Here is a 20,412-nt window from a genome sequence, read left to right on the forward strand (position 1 = left end):
TTCAATGTAGACCCATAAATATATTTGGCAATAGCAAGAACATACAATCAGGCAAATCACCATCTTAAATTGCTTTTGTTGTGTGCTGACGTTTCATTGGGCAATTGTTTCTTTTCAATCTATTCACTGATCCAATCAAAAGACGTCCCACGACTACGTGGCATATGGACAATAGTGCTGCATCACAGTTGGGCCAATCACTTAATTGGAACAATGGTGACCTCTTATTAAAAAGAAGGAAAAATCTATTTGTAAGTATAATTATATATTAAAGTGTATCAATTTAATGTGATTAGTCAAAAAATAATTTTTATTAAAAATAATATTAATTTAAATTTTAAATATGAAAGAATCAGTATTAGTACGCAGATTAATACATAACTTTACTTATATATAGCAAAACTCTATTAAGAAAGATGTTACCGCTACAAAAAAAATTTATAAAAATAAATTTATAAATTAACCTGAATTTATAGAAGACGTTACATCTAATTTATAATAAAATTAGTTTACAATCTAGTATAACACACTAATCTATATCAGTTTATAAATTTATTTTTGTAGAATCTTTTTGTTATTAAAATATTTCTCATAATATAATTTTCTAAATAAAAGACAATGAAGTGTGGAATCCACATGAATGCAAACAATAAATAATTCACATACGGCAAGGGGTAGCAAAGATTTTGGGATAAAAATAATTTATAGCCACTGCCTAGTTGGGAAGAAAGAGTAGTTGGTGTGAGAGTGGTACAAAAGGAGATCTCTATAATAAAGGCAAGCAGATGGTTGATATGGGGAAGCTTGGATTTAGAGGTACTTTAAACGAGCTAAAGCAATGCAAATAAGATATTTGGTCACATTCATGGCTTCAAATGAGTGTTGCTCTCACTTTTAATAGAGAGAATCACAGCTTATAAAAGTACTGACATGGCATGTAGCTGTGGAACACTACTTTTAGCAACAATTGTTGATATGGGGAAGGTTGGATTAGAGCTACAGGTGCTTAAAATAAGCAAATTAAATCAGAACTTTAGCATTTTCTTATGCTGCTAATGATTGTTGATGAACGTGAAGAAATTTGCAGGTCATTATTAGCACTGAAGCGAAATGGGGCCTCTGAAGTATAAGTGGAGCCATGTGGAACTAATCTATGGCTTTGATGCCATTGCTGTAGAAGAAAACACTGGAAATATTAAAAAAGAGGAAACAATGTTAAGGAGAAGTGACCCATTGCCTTTATTTTGAAACGAGCATGAAGGATTTTCAATTGCATGATTATTTTTCTTACCATTGGGTAGCTCAAAACAGCCTGAATCTAGAAAACATGAAGTGTAGGGGAAACAGCTATTCTGGGTACCATCTAATCCCATGACCAGCCTTTATTAATGAAAGAGCAATAATAAAAATAAAAATAAAAATAACCCGTGAAGCCTACACTTTTTGACTTAATTGTGGACATCAAGAGAAGGTCACACAAAGACAGATCAAGGGTGTCACGGGCAAGAGTTCCATTGGTTTTCTGAAGGTAGCATATGACAAATTTATCTTGGGAGACCTGCCACTAATTCCCGTGATTTTAAGCAACCTCAGTGTCAAGGTTAATGGCCAATGCTCCTCCCCTAGATTCTCAGCATCCATCCCACCACATACAAGAACAAAACCCACTACCACACCTTCAAATCAAATGGGTAGAAACTAAATGCCATGGTTGGAGACTACATAACATTAGCCATGGATATCATTGATTAGATATCTGATTTTTAGAGAGAAGGAGAAAGGCATCAAGCTTTGGGCATATCTTCCCCAGTGGAAGTACAAAAATAAAAGGAAATAGAAGCTTGCTGTTTCATTGGCATTTACTTAGTCATACAAGTTTAAAAAAAATAACCAACTATACACAAATCTACACAATGGGAGCATATCCTTTAATAAAACATAATGACGAAAGGACAGTACTGAGGGTGAAACTCACTCCTTACAAAAAGCTTTTTGTGTCGTGTGATGTTTAAACTGTATACAAAGTTTCAGTACAGCAAAAAGCTTGGCAGAAAGACAATATAGAATGGTGATAAATTTCTTAATTCTTCTATTCATGGAGAAAAACATAAAGGTGAACACAACATGGTAACCTTATAGACGGCGTTGTTTCTTCTTCTCTGGTGTTGAATGAACTTGTGCTTTAATCCCATACGTCTGTAACTGGAAATTTTCAAAAGCCTCAGAAATTGCCCCCACCTGTAATTTGGAACAGGAAAAATAAAATGTTAATGCGAACAGGACACAAGTAAAGAAACAGTGTGATCAAGTTGTGATAGCTTTAAGTATACAGACCAGTTCAGGCTTTTTAGAATACACCCTCACTATCATATCTTGATATGATGTAGGTAGCAAGTGACTAACACGATCATCAGGTATGGGGAACTTATCATCACTCTCATAATCCTGAATAGAAACCAAACCGGTTAAAAATGCTACACATGAATCCTAAGATAGAAATCAATCAAACTTGACAGAAGGGCTTTACTTTCATACCCTCCCCTCTTATTTTCATTTAAAAAACATGCTGTCTAACCAATAAGTTTCTGAATTGATTTTCCTTGGAAAAAGCCCTTACACGAGAAGATTTATACTTATCATTATTGTCACCCACATAACTTAGAATTAACTAGTAAACTTAGAAATTACCTGCCACAGTTAATGCATCCTCTCAAAGTTCACAATTATAATTAAAAACTTCTCATGCAACAGAAGAGAGGATGGGGGGCCCAAAAATTAGAAATGGAAGTTACATGTTCTCTCATGTTTGCTTTGACTAAAATGAACTGAATTTGGAATTTGAATTAGTGTTCAGCTTTCAAAATTCTACAAAAAAAAAAAAAAAAAAAAAAAAAAAAAAGGAGAGCTTGGAGAACTTACTAACCCAGTCATGGCAGTAATTATTTTTTTTTTTCTAATTTTTAGCTGACCCAGTCAGCTTCAGAAAGAATTAGGAGAATGGGAGAGCATACAATGTTGTTGCAAAACCAGTTTTTTTGTTACTGGTTTAATTAGTAATCAGAGAAAAGATCATTTGTAACTTTGGTGTTGGTGGTGAATGTTCGAAGGTTCTCTTTTTATATTTAAGGCAAGCCAGTTAGCAGTTCACTGAACAAGCCCACTTTAAACTCTCTGGAATCTACCATGATCAAAAAATTTCCCTGACAATCAACATGCAGTTGCCCATCTTATTCATACTGACCGAAAATACAAAAACAATGATTCCAAGTCTCAATTAGTTCATACTAAGAGTAAGAGCCTCAGGACGCTATGCATATACAAAAGTAAAATATAAGAAGGTTCATGCAAGAAAAGTTAATTTCCATACCTTGAAAAAGTTGATTCTGGAAGACAATATATGCACCAAAATGGTGAAAAAGTTAGATCCTTCAATTAATGCGAGGATTGTATCCAGAAAACAAAGGTCAAAGAACTAATGGCCCAACTGAAGTCATCAAGTAGTACCTCTCTAGAGGATTATGCCTTCCGCGAGTCAAATCAATCCTGACATTGCTAATAGCAACATCCTCCACCTTTAGTATCACTCCACCATTTTTCTGTCGTCAAAATTGAATCACACTCAATACAAGAGACTCTAATTTATAACACTAGCAAAGAACATAAACTCTAATGTCCATGCTTAACGTTTGCACTCTAAACCCTTCTGGCGACTTGGGTTTTTTTGTTCTTTTAGAGTTTCCTTTTTGTGTAGTCTCGGAGGAGCCACCCTATGTTAGGGGTGTCAAATTGTGTTAATGGATTGTGTTCGTGTCGTGTCAAGACATATACATTACACTTAATGGGTCAACCCGAACACGACCCATTAAGGGTTTTGTGTCAAAATCCTAAACCCTAACACGACCCATTAAGATAACGTGTTGACATGACATAACCCATTATGACCCGTTAGTAAACCCTACGCAAAAGGTTGACAAGATACGACACGACCCATTATGACTCGTTTCAAACCTTTTATATTAATGGATACGAACACGACCCGTTAACCCGTTTGACCTGATTAATCTACCACAACACAACTCTACTGCTACATAATCTACCAAAACACAACTCTAAATAATCTACCAAAAATTCGTCTTGAATATTTTCTAAGGAACCAAACAAATTATTTTCTAGGAAACCAAACAAATATAAAAATAGAGAAGCCCAAATTTCAGAAAATATAATCTACCACAACACAGCTCTATTGCTACATAATCTACCAAAACATAGCTCTAAATAATCTACCAAAAATTCATCTTGAATATTTTCTAGGGAACCAAACAATTACTTTCTAGGGAACCAAATAAATATAAATCTTACCAAGAAAAATTAAGAAGAAAATGAAAAATTATCAAGGACTCCGCCACTCTGCTCAGCTGCAACTCATGGGGGACAGAGGGAGGTGGCAGTGTGGCTGGCACTGAAGGCTATGTAGCAGTTGCTATTAGTGGCCCATGACTTGTGACGTCATGCAACAAGGGAGAAGACGAGAAGCCTGGAGGCTGGGACGACGTGACTGTGAGTGTGAGTTTGTGCGATGGCTGAGCGACAACGGTTGAACGGCGAGGCGTCGTGGCATTGTGGCAGCAAGAGGAAGAGTGAAGAAGCAAAACTCTGCAAGTCACGAGGAATAAATTGAAGAATGAAGAAGGAGTCTGCAAGTTACAAGGCGCAAGAGGAAGAAATTGAAGAATGAAAATTTGAAGGAATTGGGTATGAGGTCTAAGGTGTGCAGTGAGGGACATATATTAGGATTTAGGATTTATTAAGTTTAATTTTAATTTTCTTAACGAGTCAAAACAAGTTATAACGAGTTGACCCATTAAGCAATCGTATCTTAACAATTCAACCTTTTTTGGCCCGAACCCGATAAGACTAAACTCAAACATGCTTTTATCGTATCGTGTTCATGTTTTGTTAATGGGTCGTGTCACAAATTTCCACCCCTACCCTACAGTGGTTCTGTGCCTACGCGACTTCACAGAAGGGTGTGATGGGTCTCGGCGATCTTTGCTAGCCATCTGACGTTGGACTTTATCCAGAGACCGGGATTTTGGGTTTAAGTTTTCTCTTTTTGCCAAGATTTGTTAGGTGTGGGGTCTTTGTGGCTTCCACAGAACAATATGATGGGCTCCGGCGACCTCTTGGAGGGCATTTCAGAGACCCATTGTCGGTTCTCCTCCGGTGATTGGGAGTCCATTCTGTGTCTCTGCCTTTGAAGTGGGCACAAAACTTCTTTTTTTTCTTTTTCTTTTTTCCCTTCCTAAAGAGGATGAAAAGGAAGCATTCCCCCCCCCCCCCCCTTCCTAAAGAGGATGAAGAGGAAGCAATAGGATATCTCTGATTTAGGTTTTGGGATCTGACGATGACGACGCGCGATGTGGATTCATCTCAGTTGGAAGGTGAGAGGTGGTTGAAAGTAGAATAAAAAACTTTCGTTTTTACGAAAGAGGGAGGTAATAGTTTCGTATCTCTGAATATAGCAAAAGGATAGTAAGTTCATGTGTCTAGGTGGGATGACAGCTTCATGGGTGGTAAGAGGATTGATGATTGTTTAGAAATTAAAAGGTTTCTTCAGAGAGATAAGGATGGGTAATGGAGTTTTTATAATTCAACATCAAATTATAAAGGATTTCCTGTGGAGTGGATTTGGGGAAGAGTTCAAATCCCATCTAGTTAATTGGTCTACAGTGTGTACCCCAATTTTTAGGGGAGGTTTGGGAATTCGCCTCTTAATGGAATTTAATCAAGCACTTTTGGGTAAATGGTTGTGGAGATACCAAAACGAAAGGGAGGCTTTATGGAAGATGGTTATTGATTTACAATTCGGGAAGGCTAGGGGAGGATGGTGTTCGAATGAGGTTAGAGGTACATACAGAGTGGGGTTGTGGAAATACATTAGGAGTCCTTTCAAGGAAATGAACATTTTGTTGTGTGCGATGTCTCACATGTCAGTTTTTGGTACGATAAATGGTGCGGTAACCAGTGTCTCCGTGATACCTTTCCTGCTCTCTTTGAGCTGGCTAGAGAAAAGGACGCAGTGATTGCTGATTTTTTTACCATCTCCAATGGTTCCCCTCAATGGAATGTGGATTTCAATAGGGCAGCCCAAGATTGGGAATTGGAGTCTTTTATGGAGTTTTTTGCAGCTTTGTATTTTGTAAGTATTTTAGAGGGCACCGGAGACAAGATGCACTGGAGCCATTCCAAGAAAGGTATTTTCTCTGTTAGCTTTTTTTATCGAGTGCTAACGAGTCTTGGAATGACTATGTTCCCATGGAGGAGCATTTGGTAGACAAAAGCCCCTTCAAGAGCAGCTTTTTTTGTTTGGACAGTATCATTGGATAAGATCCTTACTACAGATAATCTGAGGAAACGACAGGTAATTATTCTAGTTTGGTGTTGTATTTGTAAGAAGCATGTGGAATCAGTAGATCATTTGCTTTTACACTGTGAGGTGGCCAGATTCATGTGGGATGATTTTTTTTTCAAGAATTGGATTGTCTTGGGTCATGCCTCTTAGATTGGTAGATTTCTTTGCAAGCTGGAGAGGTCTCCGTGGCAACCCACAAGTAGAGGCAATTTGGAGAATGGTCCCAATTTATATGTGTCGATGTATTTAGAGGGAGAGAAATGCCAAAAGCTTTGAAGATCAAGAGAGAACTGTGGAGGAGCTAAAAGTTTTCTTTCTTAAGTCATTGTTCTTCTGGGCAGGGGCCATTGATTGTAACGAACTTAGGGTCCAGAACCTTCTTCTTTCTATTGTAACATCTAGCTAGGTGTCTCTCATGTATACTTCTTGTGTATCTGAGTTTTGCCTATTTCTATGACTATAACTTCTTGATTACCCATCAAAAAAATAATTCAACATCACGTTAACGCAAGGTGTAGCTTTCTGCAACTCTCAGAATTCCTAGATGGAAGAGGAAAGGTTTGTTGGTGCTTTCGGATGGTGCAAATGGCTTTGAATGGAGAGGCTTTATGCAGTCCATTCATAGTATTACTAGGTCCAAAACCACTTTTCTGAAGCATGCAAACAATGGGGAGTTTGTTGATGGAAAAATAGTGGGAAGGTTTTCCTCAGTTAAAGGTGCTTCGTATGCCGCGATGCTGAGGTCAATGGCAGGCAGTCCGGCTGAGATCAACTCAGCGGCAAAAGTAAAAGGGAAGGCACTTGTAGGAGACAAAGGCTGTCAGGTGACATTGGGAGAAGTGGAGGGGGTCTTGTGAGATTTTAAAGCTCAATTGAAGGGAGTTATGGAGTATGTGAGTGATCTGATGATTAAAGTGGATGAGGGTCTGAACCTAGTCGTGGGTTTTGGTGGTGGGTCGAGAATGGATGAGGGAGAGCGGAGGGTAGATCCTTCAGGGTTTAAAGTCCACAAGTGTGCCGGCAAAGGTTTCAACGTTGCCACAGATAGGGTCGCTAGACACTGGCATCTTTGTCCATGCCAATGTCACTATGCCTCCTAAGAGAGCAGTAGGGCCTCAGACACCAGTTGTAGATGGGGTTGATACTTCTATCCAGGGTTCATTTTTAGTTGAAGATGGAAGTCCATCTAGGGTCTTGAATACTTTGGAAGAAACAGTCGAGCCTCTTTTAGAAGATGCAAACGAGGTTACAGAAGGTTGAGTTTCCCCTACCTATTTTGTGTCTCCTCAAGGAGCAGTAGGGTCTGACAAAGTGGCACGGCAAGGATTGTCGGGGAGTGAAGTACATACAAGCAATGTTGATGGAGGGGAGGAACCTGTAATGGTGATAGAAACAATGGAAAACAACCATATTGTTGTCAAGCAACCAAATGGTAGGAAGGAAAGTTTGTCGTTGGTGCCTCATGTGGAGGAACGTTTAGAGTCAGTAGTACAGTTGGGTAATATGTCCAGGGATAATGTTGTTCCCTTCGTTTCTCTTCCTCCGTTAAACGATATAGTGGAGTCACTATCGGATTAGGTTCTTAATAAAGTTAACAAGTTTAAGCATATCGTGGGGATTTCAAATGATGCATATGAAGACCAAATTAAAGCTCTATTCATTGCGATTAAAGCAAGCCATGCGCTTGAAACCAAATCAAGTTTCAAGAAAAGTAGGGAGTTAAAACGTCTTGCATGGGCAATTAACTATGACGCTAAGAGAGGTAGTTCAAGTCAAGAGAAGACTAAAGGGAGGGCATTGTGAAGACGGTCTTGTAGAGGGGTTTGAATTAGTTGTACGGGAAACAAGGGACTGGGGTTGGGGAGGTGTGTTCCATTCCAATTCGGGTTTGGTGTATTTTGGGTAGTTTTCACGGGTCTTTTGGGTCATTCGGGGCACTCTAGTATAGGCTAGGTATTTTCTTATATACATCCAGTGTACTTGGTTACTCCTATTGATATATATAATATTTTTACTTATCAAAAAATAAAACATATGTATGTCTATATAGGAAGGTTTGAATAAGGACCTGGGAACAGACGATATCTTGAGGAGTGACATCTTTGAAATTTTCTAGTCTGTCCTTTGGTACAGCATACTCATTGCAAAACTGTCAAAGAGAACAGCATAACATGATCAACTTCAAAATATACTACAGTACAAATGCAAAAGGCAGGCTTACTGATAGCATAGAGACTTGGAAACTTTCAAGATTAAAAGAAGAAATCCATATATAAACCCTGTTTCTTTACATTCCAGGTTAATTTAAAGTACAAAAGGAGTTACCCACAAGCTTCAATACCTGGTACAAATTCCTGCTGCGAATACGCAGGATCAAGTCCCTAGATTCCTTTAGTTCTTGGTTTGGAGCGGTCTCGATAGTCTTAATTATTGTGTCATCTAGCTGCATTACCCAGGAAAGAAATACAACATAAAAGCTTATGATACGAACAATAGATTATCATTCCATCAAAGTTCTAGAGAGCTGCCTGGAAACCTTCCAGTACTCAGAAGGATCTTGAGTGTACGATGAAATCTCAAGATAATCATTTGCCTTTAGCAGTGCATCTGCCACCATAAGCTCTATTGCCTACAAAAATAAAAATCCCGTGTTGAAAAATAGGAATTCAGAAAGGAGAGGTCTGTGCCACACCAAGCAGATGAAACTCTTATGTGACTGAATGATGGTATTTATCTCTTCTACCTTGACTTTGGAATGTGTATAAACTGTTCGGTGCAGATCTGCTCGAGTGGCAAATAACTTGTGGATGGTAAGGTCTAATAAAATCATCAATTCATAAGCAGGAAATAGTGAAGATTGAATATGAATGTTGTCAGTGAATTTGATTGAAAAATACTAACATTCTTTAGCTCGATAGCAAATCTCATCACCCATTACTCGCATTGTCTCCATTAACCTGAAAGTGAAAAAGAAGTCAAGATGCTGACCTTTATATTCATTTTTACCTCAACTTTGTCTCCCAAAAACATTTCAAAGACCGGAAACTAAAAAAGTTCATTAAGATTTCAATAAAACCTCTGAAACTGAAAGTTGCATCCAAGACCACATGCTCGGCAGTCACGAATGATATAATCAAACCTGAAAATCATTAATTTGTTGAGAGGTAACAATCTCGTATCAATAGTATCAAAACCAGGTGTGCAATTATCCAAGTAAAGCTTTAATGAAAAATGGGAAATTCCAACAGAAAATCACAATACTTTACTTGTCCACATCAATTCCATTTTGGCCATTTGCAACGATATCATACAAGAACCGCTTCTCCCTTGAACCCTGTATGTTAAATACAAATAGGATGTGAACTAACAATGGTGAATAAATCTAGCTGAACAGAAAACAGTAATTATAAATTGTCATGTTCCTCACAACATGTCCCACTAATGGAGAATCTAGAAAAAGATCTTACTTTTGGCAGTGAATAGTTAGAGCTTGCCAGTATCATCTCCTGCCCAGAAAATAAGTATAAATAATGGAAACAGAAAATCTGCTTGTTGTTTACTTACCCTATCCTACAAGGCACAATGGTACTCTTTTATTAGGATATTCGAAGACCCAATAAAAGAATGCTAGGGTGCTTGACAAAACAACGTAGAAATAGATGGCTTACAAAAACAGCCAACCTTGACTCTTTTAATCATTTCAGGGTCAACGTCAATATGGTGCTCATCAACAATACAGTCAACCAACTTCACTGACATTTCCTCATGAGACCTAGAAAGTAGATATAAATCAAATGAAAATCGTGCCTAAAAAAAATTAAAACCAAGGAAGAAGTTCCTCAGTAACAGAAATCAAGTTTCAACATTTTTTCTTTTAATGCAAAAGAAATGCTATGGTAAAAAGCTATGAAGAGAATATTCTTTTCCTGGAAAGGTAATGGGAGATAAATTCCTCCTATTAAAACATACCAATGGTCAGCAAGAACCCTAGGAAGAAATTCCCGTTCAAACAAGTGACTGAAAGGCCCATGGCCCACATCATGCAGAAGCCCTACAAATTGGATGAGCAAAAATAGGACTCAGTTGGCATAAAATATAACAAGCACGTGAAAAACAAAATCCATCACCTGCAAGTTTCACTGTTTGAATATCAAAGTGATCAATTCCAAGCTCCAAACCCTGCAATAGTAGCAAGCAAATGTGCTGACTATCTTCAAATTGATAAAATTGAGTTTACAACATATGAGTTACTATAGGCACAATTTTATACCTGATAATTTTTAAGCTTGTGAACGGCTTCACTTGCAAGCGAATACACCCCAAGAGAATGTTCAAACCTGGAATGCACAGCACCTGGATAAACCAAGTGTGCAAGACCTGGAACAAATTATTTTATATGTAAGTTAAGCTTTATTGAAAATCAAAGAAGATGTTATAACATATGGATTTTATAGGATATACACCTAATCAGAAAAAGAAAGTAGTAAAAAAAAGACACAACTTTTGACATCAAGGAAAACTGCATCTGTACTTGAAGATCAACGAATGTGTTCTAATTTTATTTATTCATTTTTTTACAAGCACTTCCTGATTTGAGCATAGTTGAGTTTATCTCAATATCAAAGGGCCTCACACCGTTACAAGTGCAAATATCAAGTAAGAGTATAAAGATAACCTATCCCAGATAAATCTCCCCACTTAATTACTACATGCATCTGATGGTATAAAGAAAGAAAGATAGGATGAAATCACCATATTTTCATGATGCAACATAAAGATGCAAAGTGCACTCTCAAAAACACATACAGATGCACTATACAAACACAACACAGACTTGGACATTAAAAATGTGGATATGCATACACAGATACAAATGAAGAACTTACAAAGTTGTGCCAAATAACATTTGTTAACAAAAACAATTGCCCACATAAATCAAAATTCAACAGACCTGCTTCATGATCTTATGGAATGAATTCTTTGATAGAGTGGGATTAGCTTGGGTGATGCCGAGAATGATAGTTGATTTCCTAGCAAATTGGAGAGGCTTGCGTGGTAATCCGCAAAGCATAGCAATATGGAAGGTAGTTCCCATTTGTCTATGATGGTGTCTTTGAGGGGAGGGGAATGAAAGAAGTTTTGAAGATCACGAGCAGTTAATGGATGAGTTTAAAGTTTTCTTTTTTTAACACTTTACTCCAGGTTAACTGTAAGAGACTTCACCGATCTAAATATTCGTGAATTCCTTGTACTTGGGTTATGCCTATTTCTCATCAATAAAATCCTTATATACTGATAAAAAAATCAACATCCCTGCTTTGTAATATTGCATGGAAAAAAGATAATAAAACTCACCAAGCTGCTTTAGGTCACGAAGCCTGCATTATGAAAATCAACTCAAATCAAACCATTCTGCAATTGCTTAAATGAGTAAGCAAAGGCGAAAGCATAGATGCCAGACAAAGGAAAAAAAAAAAAAAACTTGCCTTTGAAACTCCTGGGTATCAATAAACTTCAAACAGAGCTGCATCCAAAAGATAAAACAGTAAGCAATTTAATCCCCTTAACTGAATGCTATTAATTCAATAACTTTTTTTTTATTTCTTTCCTGAGCAAAACTTGACACGAATATCGAACAGATAAGAGTCCAAATCTCAATACGCTTTCCTGGATACCCGGTGCCAATAAAAAAAAAATCTCAATACGCTTTCGAATACAGCATTTCTGGATACCATATAGTTTTTCATACTTCACTTGTGCTGTCTAAAAGAATTCAGAACCTATTTATAACTCGCAAGAATCAAGGGATTAACGAACGCAGGCTGAAAATGATCAAAATCCTCCACCTAAACACAATCCACGAAGCGTAATTGCATTTGACAAAATGAATGGAAAAACGGAAGAGAATAAAGATAGGAAAATTTGTACATGAATATAAATATATATATATATATATATATATATATATATATATATATATATATATATATATATATATATATATGTATGTATGTATGTATTACGGGGTCGAGGTAAATGTTGCCGTGGACGTTATCGTGGACGTGCTTGTAGAGCCTGAGATCTTCGGAGGAAAGGAAGCCGTGCATCGAGGACGGATGGAGGTTGTCGTTGCAATAAGCTCCCATTGCTCGATTTTCACACTCACTCACTCAACCTGGCAGTTGCTCTGGCTCAGCACCTCTCAGAGTATCGGGAGATGAAGATGAAGCAGCGGGAATTGTAAAAGTAAAGAAAACCCTGCGATTCTTGCCATTCATACAAACACAGGAACGGCGACGACAGTAGCCGGCCCATTAACAATTAGACTTCTTTAAATAATAATAATAATATGAGATGTATTTATTAAAATTATGATTGAACAAATAAATAATATTTATATAATAATAAAAGTATTAGTTAAAAATAGAGAATCATATACAATAATATTTTATTAAAAAAAAAAAACAAGGAGCTAAATTGAGAAGGACGATTTGTTTTTGTGCAGTTTATAGCATCAGTTACAATTTTGAGAGCAATGCTTCTTGTGTTGAGAGTAGAGTGAAATAGTTTTTAAGAAATTCTAATTTTATGCTACGAACTTCTGTAATTACTCTTTAGAATTGTAATTATTATTAAATATTTTTTGTGTTTAAAAAGTTCAACTTATCACAAAGATGTTAAATTGTTAAAATTAATATTTAGATAAATTATTATAATTATACATGATTTAAAAAAAAATAAAAATATTTAAATTTTATTGATAATTCTCACTTATAATAGAGTAATAATTTATACAAAGAGAAACAATAAATAAAGGAGTTACAAAAATACTGTTTAATCATAATTCGAGAAGCATGGTCTTTATTTTACTTAGTATAGTCTTGTTTGGTTATACAATTCAGATAAGATGATATGAGATAAGATATTTTGAATAATAGTAAAATTTTTTATTTAAGACAATATAAAATAGTTTGTAAAAAAAATATACAGTTGAATACTAAGATGAAATAAGATAATTTTTATTTTTTGAGATTTAATAAAAGAGTAGGCCCCACCAATAATTGAAAATCAGTTAATCATTAGTAGGTAATAGTTATGAAGACATTAAAAAAAGTAATATTTATTATTAATTAAAAAATATTAATAAACATACTTAAATCTTGTAAAATACATATTTATATTGAGTCTCACTAATTTTTATTGCTGGTCAAAAAATTCGAAATGGTATGGAAAAATAAAGGGGGATTGTTCATTGTTAGACTTTTTTGACTGTTTACTGGTAGAGAGATACATATTTTTTAAAAACTTTTGAGAAATGAGTTTTTGATATTCTAAAAAATCTCAGACAAATTATACTAAAAATATTTTATATTTGACAATGAAAACAATGAAAACTCCCTCCATTTGATAACAAAGATTTTATGTATAATTATTTTTTTATATTTTTTGTGCGTTTCATTAATATAATTAATTGTGTCGTTTTTTAATATAAAATAAATATTAAATTCTGTCGTATTAGTAAAATGAATAAAAAAATGAAGAAAATTAACTATATATAACTGAATTGATTTAATAACCGTGCTTATGCAAAAAATAATAATTGTTAGCACGCCATTCCCAGACGTTACGCTGAAACAACTAAAAAATACATCTTCCTTGGAGATAAGATACGTACGGGAAATGAGAGGCGCATACATATATATCGTCAACGAGGTTAACTCACAGGTTTCGCTACCATGGTGGTTGTGTCTACTGCCACTTCCACTCTACCTTCTCCCGGCGCCAACCTGTCAACCCATTTCACCAATAAAACAATCTGCAAGCCAGTCTCGCCCCTACTACAGTTCTTCCAACAAATCTATGGCTGCCCCACGAGACCCAGTAGGTCCAAAGTGCCGAACTCTAGTGGGGTGGTCTTGTCTGTTCGAGCTTACATGGAGAATCCCAACTCTGTCTCTGGTTTCGCCAACAAGGTCATCGGCTCTCTCCCTGTTGTTGGCCTAATAGCCAGAATCCTGAGTGACGAAGGTGGCCTTGGCGGCGATGTTATTGATTTCGCAGAGTTCAGAAGGCGGGTGGGCAAGAAGTGCAGCGTTTCTGATTCTAGAGCTTTCTACGAGTTCCAAGATCGACGAGGCCGGGTAATAATCCTTTCTAATTTTCCTAGTGCCGTGCGAAATGGAAAATTCATATAATCTACAGTTATCGTTTTGATTCATGGTGTTGATAAGATAAGAACTTTGGTGGTTAATGACATGGAACTGCTATAATGGTTGTTTGTATTGTACATGAGATGAAATTGGGTAATGGAAATTGAGTTTGAGCAGAGGTTTCTTTCTGGGTAGGCAGGGGATCCATTGTATGTTCTACTATGCTGTTGGTTAGCTGCCGTTGGTGCTGGGCTTCTCAAATCTGAGGAGATTTTGGAGGGGGTAGCGAGGCTTCGGATTTCAAATGACATCGAGTTTGAAGAGGAGAATTTCATCGCCATGATGAATGAGGCAAAAGAGGTCGGCTCTCTAATTTAATTTGATCATCACTTATATATCCTTTCTCAAATTTTGATGAGCCCCATATTCCAAATCATTTCGTTCTGATCTTGAATTGCATTTCAAAGAATTGTCTTAAATGACTGAATTCATCTCTTTTTCCAATAAGTTAAAGCTTAGAGACAATTGATGGTTTAGCTTGTTGCAATCCTATTTATTGCCAACTCAAATCAGTTCTGACAAGTTGCAGTATAACAAATTATTCCTGATCATTTAACATGTAATATAACTAAATAGTAGATATATCCCGTAATATAGAAAAAAATACCCAGGATGATAATAGTTTGGGAAAGGGCTTTAGAAAATTCAATCTGCCATGGAGGTGGTTCTAACTTCTATCCCATTTTCCTTCGAAATAAAATTTTGGAGGTTGTTGTCAGCTCATACATTTCAGTTTTTGCTTTCCATTTTCATCCATGTGTTGATCTTGAGACTTTGATCCACTGAGTCTTCAAATCTTTGAGCTATTCTTATTTTGATGCTTATTGGAAATGGCTTTTAAACGACTGTAGAGACGTGCGAAGTCAAAGGTTACTAATCCGCCCATCCCAATGGAGATTCGAGTTGAGAAGGCTCTTGAAGCAATCTATGTTTGTTGCTTTGGGAAGGACCCGATTGAGGACATAGATAAGAGTCTATTATATGTCATACTTGGTGCTGTATTCCCATCAGTTGTGCAATCAGAGATTCAAAGGATTGTCGATGAGAAGGCGAGGAGAGTAACAGAAGGCAGCGATGGGACCAATGTTGTGGAGCCAAGGCCTATAACGAAAGAAGCCGTACAGATGCAAATGAAGGACCTCGAATTCCTTAAACAAAACAAGGATACTTAATGAAATTGCTCCCAGTTTGGTGACTACTAATTGCAGGAGTTTTGCCTTTATGGCATTTGGCATCCTCGTCAGGCTGCAAGTAGTCACAGATGTTTCAAACTTGTGATGTTCATGTTTAGAATACAGTGAAATTGATATGTAGCCATTAAAGCAGAGTTTTTTACCCTTTTGTTTTGTTTTTAAGATGAACTCAGACAAGTTTGAGCTTGATCTTTATCTCGGTGTGAATTAATCTGATTTATCAAAAGTTAAGTGTTTCCTTTTGATCGATATTGTACAATCAACCTGTTTTTGGAGGCACGTGAAGTGTACAGTTCCATTTTTTCCCAATTAGTTGCCATCTGCACGACGAAATTCTAAACCTTATGGGTGGGTAGATAATTCTCAAATCCCAAAGAAATTACACTCTTCATATGGTTACATTAATGGCAAAGCTGCAGCCAAAATGGTACCCGGAAGACAAGAAGCACGATTTTTAAATCCCAAAGAGAACAGATTATTACAGGACTTTGCATGTTCAGCAGACAACAAACTCAGACTAGTAGGCTGTGCACACAAGAAGCATGATTTTTACTGGTACTGGCTTGCTAGTTTGCCCTCCTTCACAATATAGTGTTGAGGAGGAAATTCTTCACCTTTGAAGTACCTATCAAGCATATCCTTGACTCCAGCAGCATATCGAAGCTGCACAAATTCCATCGCAAATTAGAGTTATAGGGAAAAAAATCAAACAATTAAGTGGAACAGAAACATCAAAAGAGAACAAGGCAGTACCTGTGCATCAATGGTGGTGCCAGAAATATGAGGGGTCATGGCCTGGTTTGGCATGTAACGCCATGGATGGTCCTTGGGAGCTGGTTGTGGGTACCAAACATCACCACCATAACCTGGACAATCAGGAAACAAAACCACTTCATTAGCCACCCAGAGGAGAATGGCAAACATCCTTTTCTTCTATCAACTCAACGTATTGCACGAGGCAAATTGAGGTTGAGTACCTCCCTGAAAAATTGTCGATAGTTTCTTACTCTGTGAAAGCTAATATGATCGGATGTAAGGACAAAAAGGAAATCTCGAAGATAAACATTAAACTTTTGATATGGTAACTTTGGATTCATCAGATTAATAACCATATTTGGTTTGACATCACGTTTTTCAATTGTCTCATTAAGCAAGTTAATGTGCTTAATGTAGCCCAACAAGGAATGAGTGCTAATAAGTTTAGAAAACAGACAAAAAAGAAAAAGAAGGGAAATGCCAATCCTAAATCGTCGGTCACAAAGGAATTATAACATTATACTAAAACTAAATCAAATAGGTTTCTTCATCCATTAGAAAAAATGGTTTCTTCTTCCGTTGGGGATTCATTTATTTTTGGCCAGGTTTTGCGTTACCTGCAATATGTCCGCTAGAGCAAGCATCAGCAACTGCTTGTGCATCCATGATTGCTCCTCTAGCATTGTTAACAATCAGGACTCCCTTCTTACACTTTGCGATCCTTTCTTTGTCAAACAACCCTCTGAGTCACAAGATCAAAATTATCATAAGTTTGAAATCCAGGGCGTAATCCAAAAAAAGTATGAGTGCAGTAGAAAACAAAACATCAAACAGCTGACAGATCCATATTGTATCACCATATGGTATCTGAAAAAGTGAGATCCCTGCAATGCCATGGTTTCAAGTAATGCAAGATAGCATATTACTCGAGGTCAGTACCTTGTCTTGTCAGTTAGAGGAGTGTTGATGACAACAATGTCACATTTGGGAAGCATTGCATCCAGATCCTCCTCAAACTTTGCCCCAGTCTGCTTCTCTAATTCAGGGTCCATCTTCACACGATCATGATAAAGGAGATTGCAGTTAAAAGGTTTCAGACGTTGAAGCAAAAGCCTGCCAATTCTTCCAGCACCAACAGTTCCAACTGTCTTTCCCTCAAGATCATAAGCCCTGTGCGCAATAGCTGCAACATTCCAATCCCCACTACTAGCCTGATGGTACCCAGGTAAAAAGTTCCGGACAAGAATGAGTATCCTCATAAGCTCATCTTCTGCAACTGAGACAACATTGCTTCCTGTGACCTCTGCAACAGTTAATCCAGCAGCAGCAGCAGCATTCAAATCAATATGATCAGAGCCAATTCCAGCTGTGAGAAGCAGCTGCAAATTCTTGGCCTTTTTTATCCTTTCTGCCGTAACGTAGGCCGGGTGGAAGGGGGTACTAATGAGGACGTGGAGATCAGGAATGTGTTTCTCAAGTTCTGGTGTACAGGTACGAATAAATTTGAAGAAAAAGAAAAAAACAATGATTTAGCTATTAATATTCAACATGCCAACAATTCTAACTCCTAATATGATTTAACCCACAATTAGGAATTTCAAGTTAGTCGCATAAGAAATGCTGCAACACATATGAAGAGTGAACAGCCAAATAATTACTTCAAATCATGTGCAATCAATTTTTGTAAAACCAAAGGTACAATCCGATTACATATATACCGACCACAGTCCGGTCCTTCTTTGTCATCGGTGACAATGTATTGGTGACCTTGTGATTCGAGCCACTCGCGTATCCCCAAAGCTCCCTCTACGCAACCCACAAAGTTGGGATTCAAAGAAGCATACTCATTGGCCTTGTAAAAAACCCCCACAATTTTCTTGCTTCCAGGAGAGGCCTGTTCACGTTGAGAGAAACAAACATCAGCTCACAAACTATAGGAGGAATGTATCCAAGAGCAATTAAATACTTATACCAAAGTTCTGTTACAAAGCCTATGTGGAATACCAATAAACATTTTCCAAAATCAAGGTTGAATTCCCCATATACGTGGGCTCTTGTCTAGTCTATTCTTATGATCAATACAGTTCCGTTTCCCGATCAAAAAGCTTGGATTCATAGCCATCATGCATTATTGAGATTTGGACAAACAAGCTTCTGATCGACCTACTTAGAACATTTCTTACAGAATGTTAATCAAAATAATGCGCCGATCAATCAATGAAGGCTAACACAGTACAAAACCTCTGTCGTTTAAAGAAAACAAAACCAAATGTCTGTAACGATTTGAAATTTTTTTTATGAATGATTCGCCTTAATTTGTGTATTACGATAATGATCATGAACAGTATAATAAGTTAACTAAAGATATTGCATCGGACCCCTGAAGAAGCTCTATCGTTGACCAATTATATGGCCCGTGAGAGCCGTAGATTACTGATAAGCTTTTAAAAAAAAAAAAGAAGAAAGGAGAGAAGAGGGGGGGGGGGGGGGGATGTGGAAGTAGCAGTCAACACTTTTCGCGTGTGACGTACCAAACGAACCCCAGTTATGATCATCATGATCCTAGTCGTTCGATAGTCGGAAGAGATTCCACCCACCGACAATCATTTAAAACATTAATCCAAAACTTGTTTGTACCTTCCGATCATCTGAATTTGACCCCAAAAGTGGAAGGAAGAGGAAGAACCACAAGAACAAGAGCAAATTAAGTTTGTATAATTTGTTAGAAACGAAATAGAAAAGGAATTTCTTACATGCAGGTCCCTAGTGAGAGTCGAGGACAACGGATTCCCGGAGGAAGCAACAGATTTAATCGCAGAAGTAGCAGCACGCTTCATAGCCATCTCCGACGGTCTGTCAGTACTCTAAAGTCTATGGAAACAGAGTTGGGAAGAGAAAGGCTGTACTCTGGTATTTCTTCTGCGTTCTGTGCGCAACCTCTGCCCGTTATATATATAGAAGATAAAGAATGTCTTCACGTGAAGTGAAGGGTCGACCCAAGAAGTCGAAACTGGCTTTTACTTCCCTTCCTAAATGATCAAGCCAAAATGCTACTCTTCCGTTGGGTCTCGATATTTTTCCTTTATTTATTTATTTAGTTATTAAGAATATATTTTTAAATAATATTTTAAAATATTTAAGAATATTAAAAAAATAAAAAATACAATTCTTTTTATACTTATCGACACCTGTCTCATGCTGTACACTGCCCAATGATCAAGTGTACTGTACCATCTCGTTGCTTTGCGGATGCTATTCTATGCTTGACGGACACGTGTGGCTTGTATCGTTGTCATCTGTCGCATGATTTCTGCGCACGCCCCATTAACCAAAACTAAAAGGACGGTGCTACAGGCACCGTTGTGGCTCCGCTGGAGTTACCGTTAAGTAAAATTTTTTTTTTTTGGTATTTTTGTATTTTTTTAAATTATTTTTTTATATTTTTAAATATTTTAAAAATATATAAAAAAATTTATAATAATATTAAAAAAAATTTAATCATTAAGAAAAAAAAAAGAAAAGAGAGAAGCGGTAAACTCCAACGGGATCCAACATTTTCCAAACTAAAAATATCATCTCGTACTAATCTCATGATTTCGAGTAGGTGATAATTTTTGTTTTGTTTTAGTTTTTTTTTTTTTTCTCGGCAGGTCGGTGATAATTATTGGTACCATATTGAATTTACGTATAAAAGCAAGCGAAACTCGTGGCAAATTACAATTCGTCCACAGCCGCCTCAAAAGTTCAATTTGTTCATGGTCTCTATGTCTTATGAATAATACTACGATTATTTTTGTATATTTTTTATATATTTTATTAATATAATTAATTTTATATTAAA

The 20,412-nt window shown here is 36.8% G+C and overlaps 3 protein-coding genes across 7 annotated transcripts; 1 reads left to right on the plus strand and 2 right to left on the minus strand.

Annotated features, from left to right (window-relative positions):
* Window positions 1–1,824: 1,824 nt before the first annotated feature.
* LOC122302573 (deoxynucleoside triphosphate triphosphohydrolase SAMHD1 homolog) lies at window positions 1,825–12,729 on the minus strand. 5 transcript variants are annotated; one of them, XM_043113887.1, is made up of 20 exons: window positions 12,436–12,725; window positions 12,193–12,258; window positions 11,899–12,079; window positions 11,768–11,790; window positions 10,683–10,789; window positions 10,540–10,591; window positions 10,382–10,463; window positions 10,094–10,184; window positions 9,880–9,918; window positions 9,679–9,746; window positions 9,489–9,551; window positions 9,314–9,369; window positions 9,156–9,229; window positions 8,949–9,041; window positions 8,754–8,855; window positions 8,481–8,561; window positions 3,505–3,596; window positions 3,368–3,383; window positions 2,335–2,445; window positions 1,825–2,238 (listed from the first exon to the last, which is right to left on the minus strand). In XM_043113887.1, exons 3-20 carry the CDS (start codon window positions 11,940–11,942, stop codon window positions 2,134–2,136), a joined length of 1,299 nt encoding a protein of 432 aa, XP_042969821.1. In that variant the 5' UTR covers window positions 11,943–12,079; window positions 12,193–12,258; window positions 12,436–12,725; the 3' UTR covers window positions 1,825–2,133. The 5 variants fall into 5 exon arrangements, with proteins under 5 accessions (XP_042969821.1, XP_042969818.1, XP_042969820.1 ...); XM_043113884.1 differs by lacking the exon at window positions 12,193–12,258 and having other exon boundaries at window positions 11,899–11,936; window positions 12,436–12,726; XM_043113886.1 differs by having other exon boundaries at window positions 11,899–12,258.
* Window positions 12,730–14,088: 1,359 nt separating this feature from the next.
* On the plus strand, window positions 14,089–16,058 carry LOC122302576 (photosystem I assembly factor PSA3, chloroplastic). The gene is made up of 3 exons (XM_043113892.1): window positions 14,089–14,553; window positions 14,758–14,922; window positions 15,474–16,058. Exons 1-3 carry the CDS (start codon window positions 14,149–14,151, stop codon window positions 15,792–15,794), a joined length of 891 nt encoding a protein of 296 aa, XP_042969826.1. The 5' UTR covers window positions 14,089–14,148; the 3' UTR covers window positions 15,795–16,058.
* A 90-nt stretch (window positions 16,059–16,148) lies between these two features.
* LOC122302575 (formate dehydrogenase, mitochondrial) lies at window positions 16,149–19,594 on the minus strand. Its single transcript, XM_043113891.1, has 6 exons — window positions 19,325–19,594; window positions 18,294–18,465; window positions 17,511–18,051; window positions 17,189–17,313; window positions 16,569–16,681; window positions 16,149–16,478 (listed from the first exon to the last, which is right to left on the minus strand). Exons 1-6 carry the CDS (start codon window positions 19,412–19,414, stop codon window positions 16,365–16,367), a joined length of 1,155 nt encoding a protein of 384 aa, XP_042969825.1. The 5' UTR covers window positions 19,415–19,594; the 3' UTR covers window positions 16,149–16,364.
* Between the last annotated feature and the right edge of the window lie 818 nt (window positions 19,595–20,412).

This window comes from Carya illinoinensis, chromosome 3, assembly GCF_018687715.1.
Source record: "Carya illinoinensis cultivar Pawnee chromosome 3, C.illinoinensisPawnee_v1, whole genome shotgun sequence".
Classification (NCBI taxonomy): domain Eukaryota; kingdom Viridiplantae; phylum Streptophyta; class Magnoliopsida; order Fagales; family Juglandaceae; genus Carya; species Carya illinoinensis.

Excerpts from the sequence above, each read along its gene's own strand:
- LOC122302573 (XM_043113884.1), bottom strand. The coding sequence starts at position 12,558 with ATGGGAGCTTATTGCAACGACAACCTCCATCCGTCCTCGATGCACGGC. Across the intron at positions 9,552-9,678 it reads AATGGAATTGATGTGGACAA|GTTTGATTATATCATTCGTG; the intron begins GTAAAGTATTGT and ends AATGATTTTCAG. Across the intron at positions 9,370-9,488 it reads TGCAACTTTCAGTTTCAGAG|GTTAATGGAGACAATGCGAG; the intron begins GTTTTATTGAAA and ends TTTCACTTTCAG.
- LOC122302576 (XM_043113892.1), top strand. The coding sequence starts at position 14,149 with ATGGTGGTTGTGTCTACTGCCACTTCCACTCTACCTTCTCCCGGCGCC. Across the intron at positions 14,554-14,757 it reads TCCAAGATCGACGAGGCCGG|GCAGGGGATCCATTGTATGT; the intron begins GTAATAATCCTT and ends CTTTCTGGGTAG. Across the intron at positions 14,923-15,473 it reads TGATGAATGAGGCAAAAGAG|AGACGTGCGAAGTCAAAGGT; the intron begins GTCGGCTCTCTA and ends AAACGACTGTAG.
- LOC122302575 (XM_043113891.1), bottom strand. The coding sequence starts at position 19,414 with ATGGCTATGAAGCGTGCTGCTACTTCTGCGATTAAATCTGTTGCTTCC. Across the intron at positions 17,314-17,510 it reads CCTCTAACTGACAAGACAAG|AGGGTTGTTTGACAAAGAAA; the intron begins GTACTGACCTCG and ends CTTGTGACTCAG. Across the intron at positions 16,479-16,568 it reads GCACCACCATTGATGCACAG|CTTCGATATGCTGCTGGAGT; the intron begins GTACTGCCTTGT and ends GAATTTGTGCAG.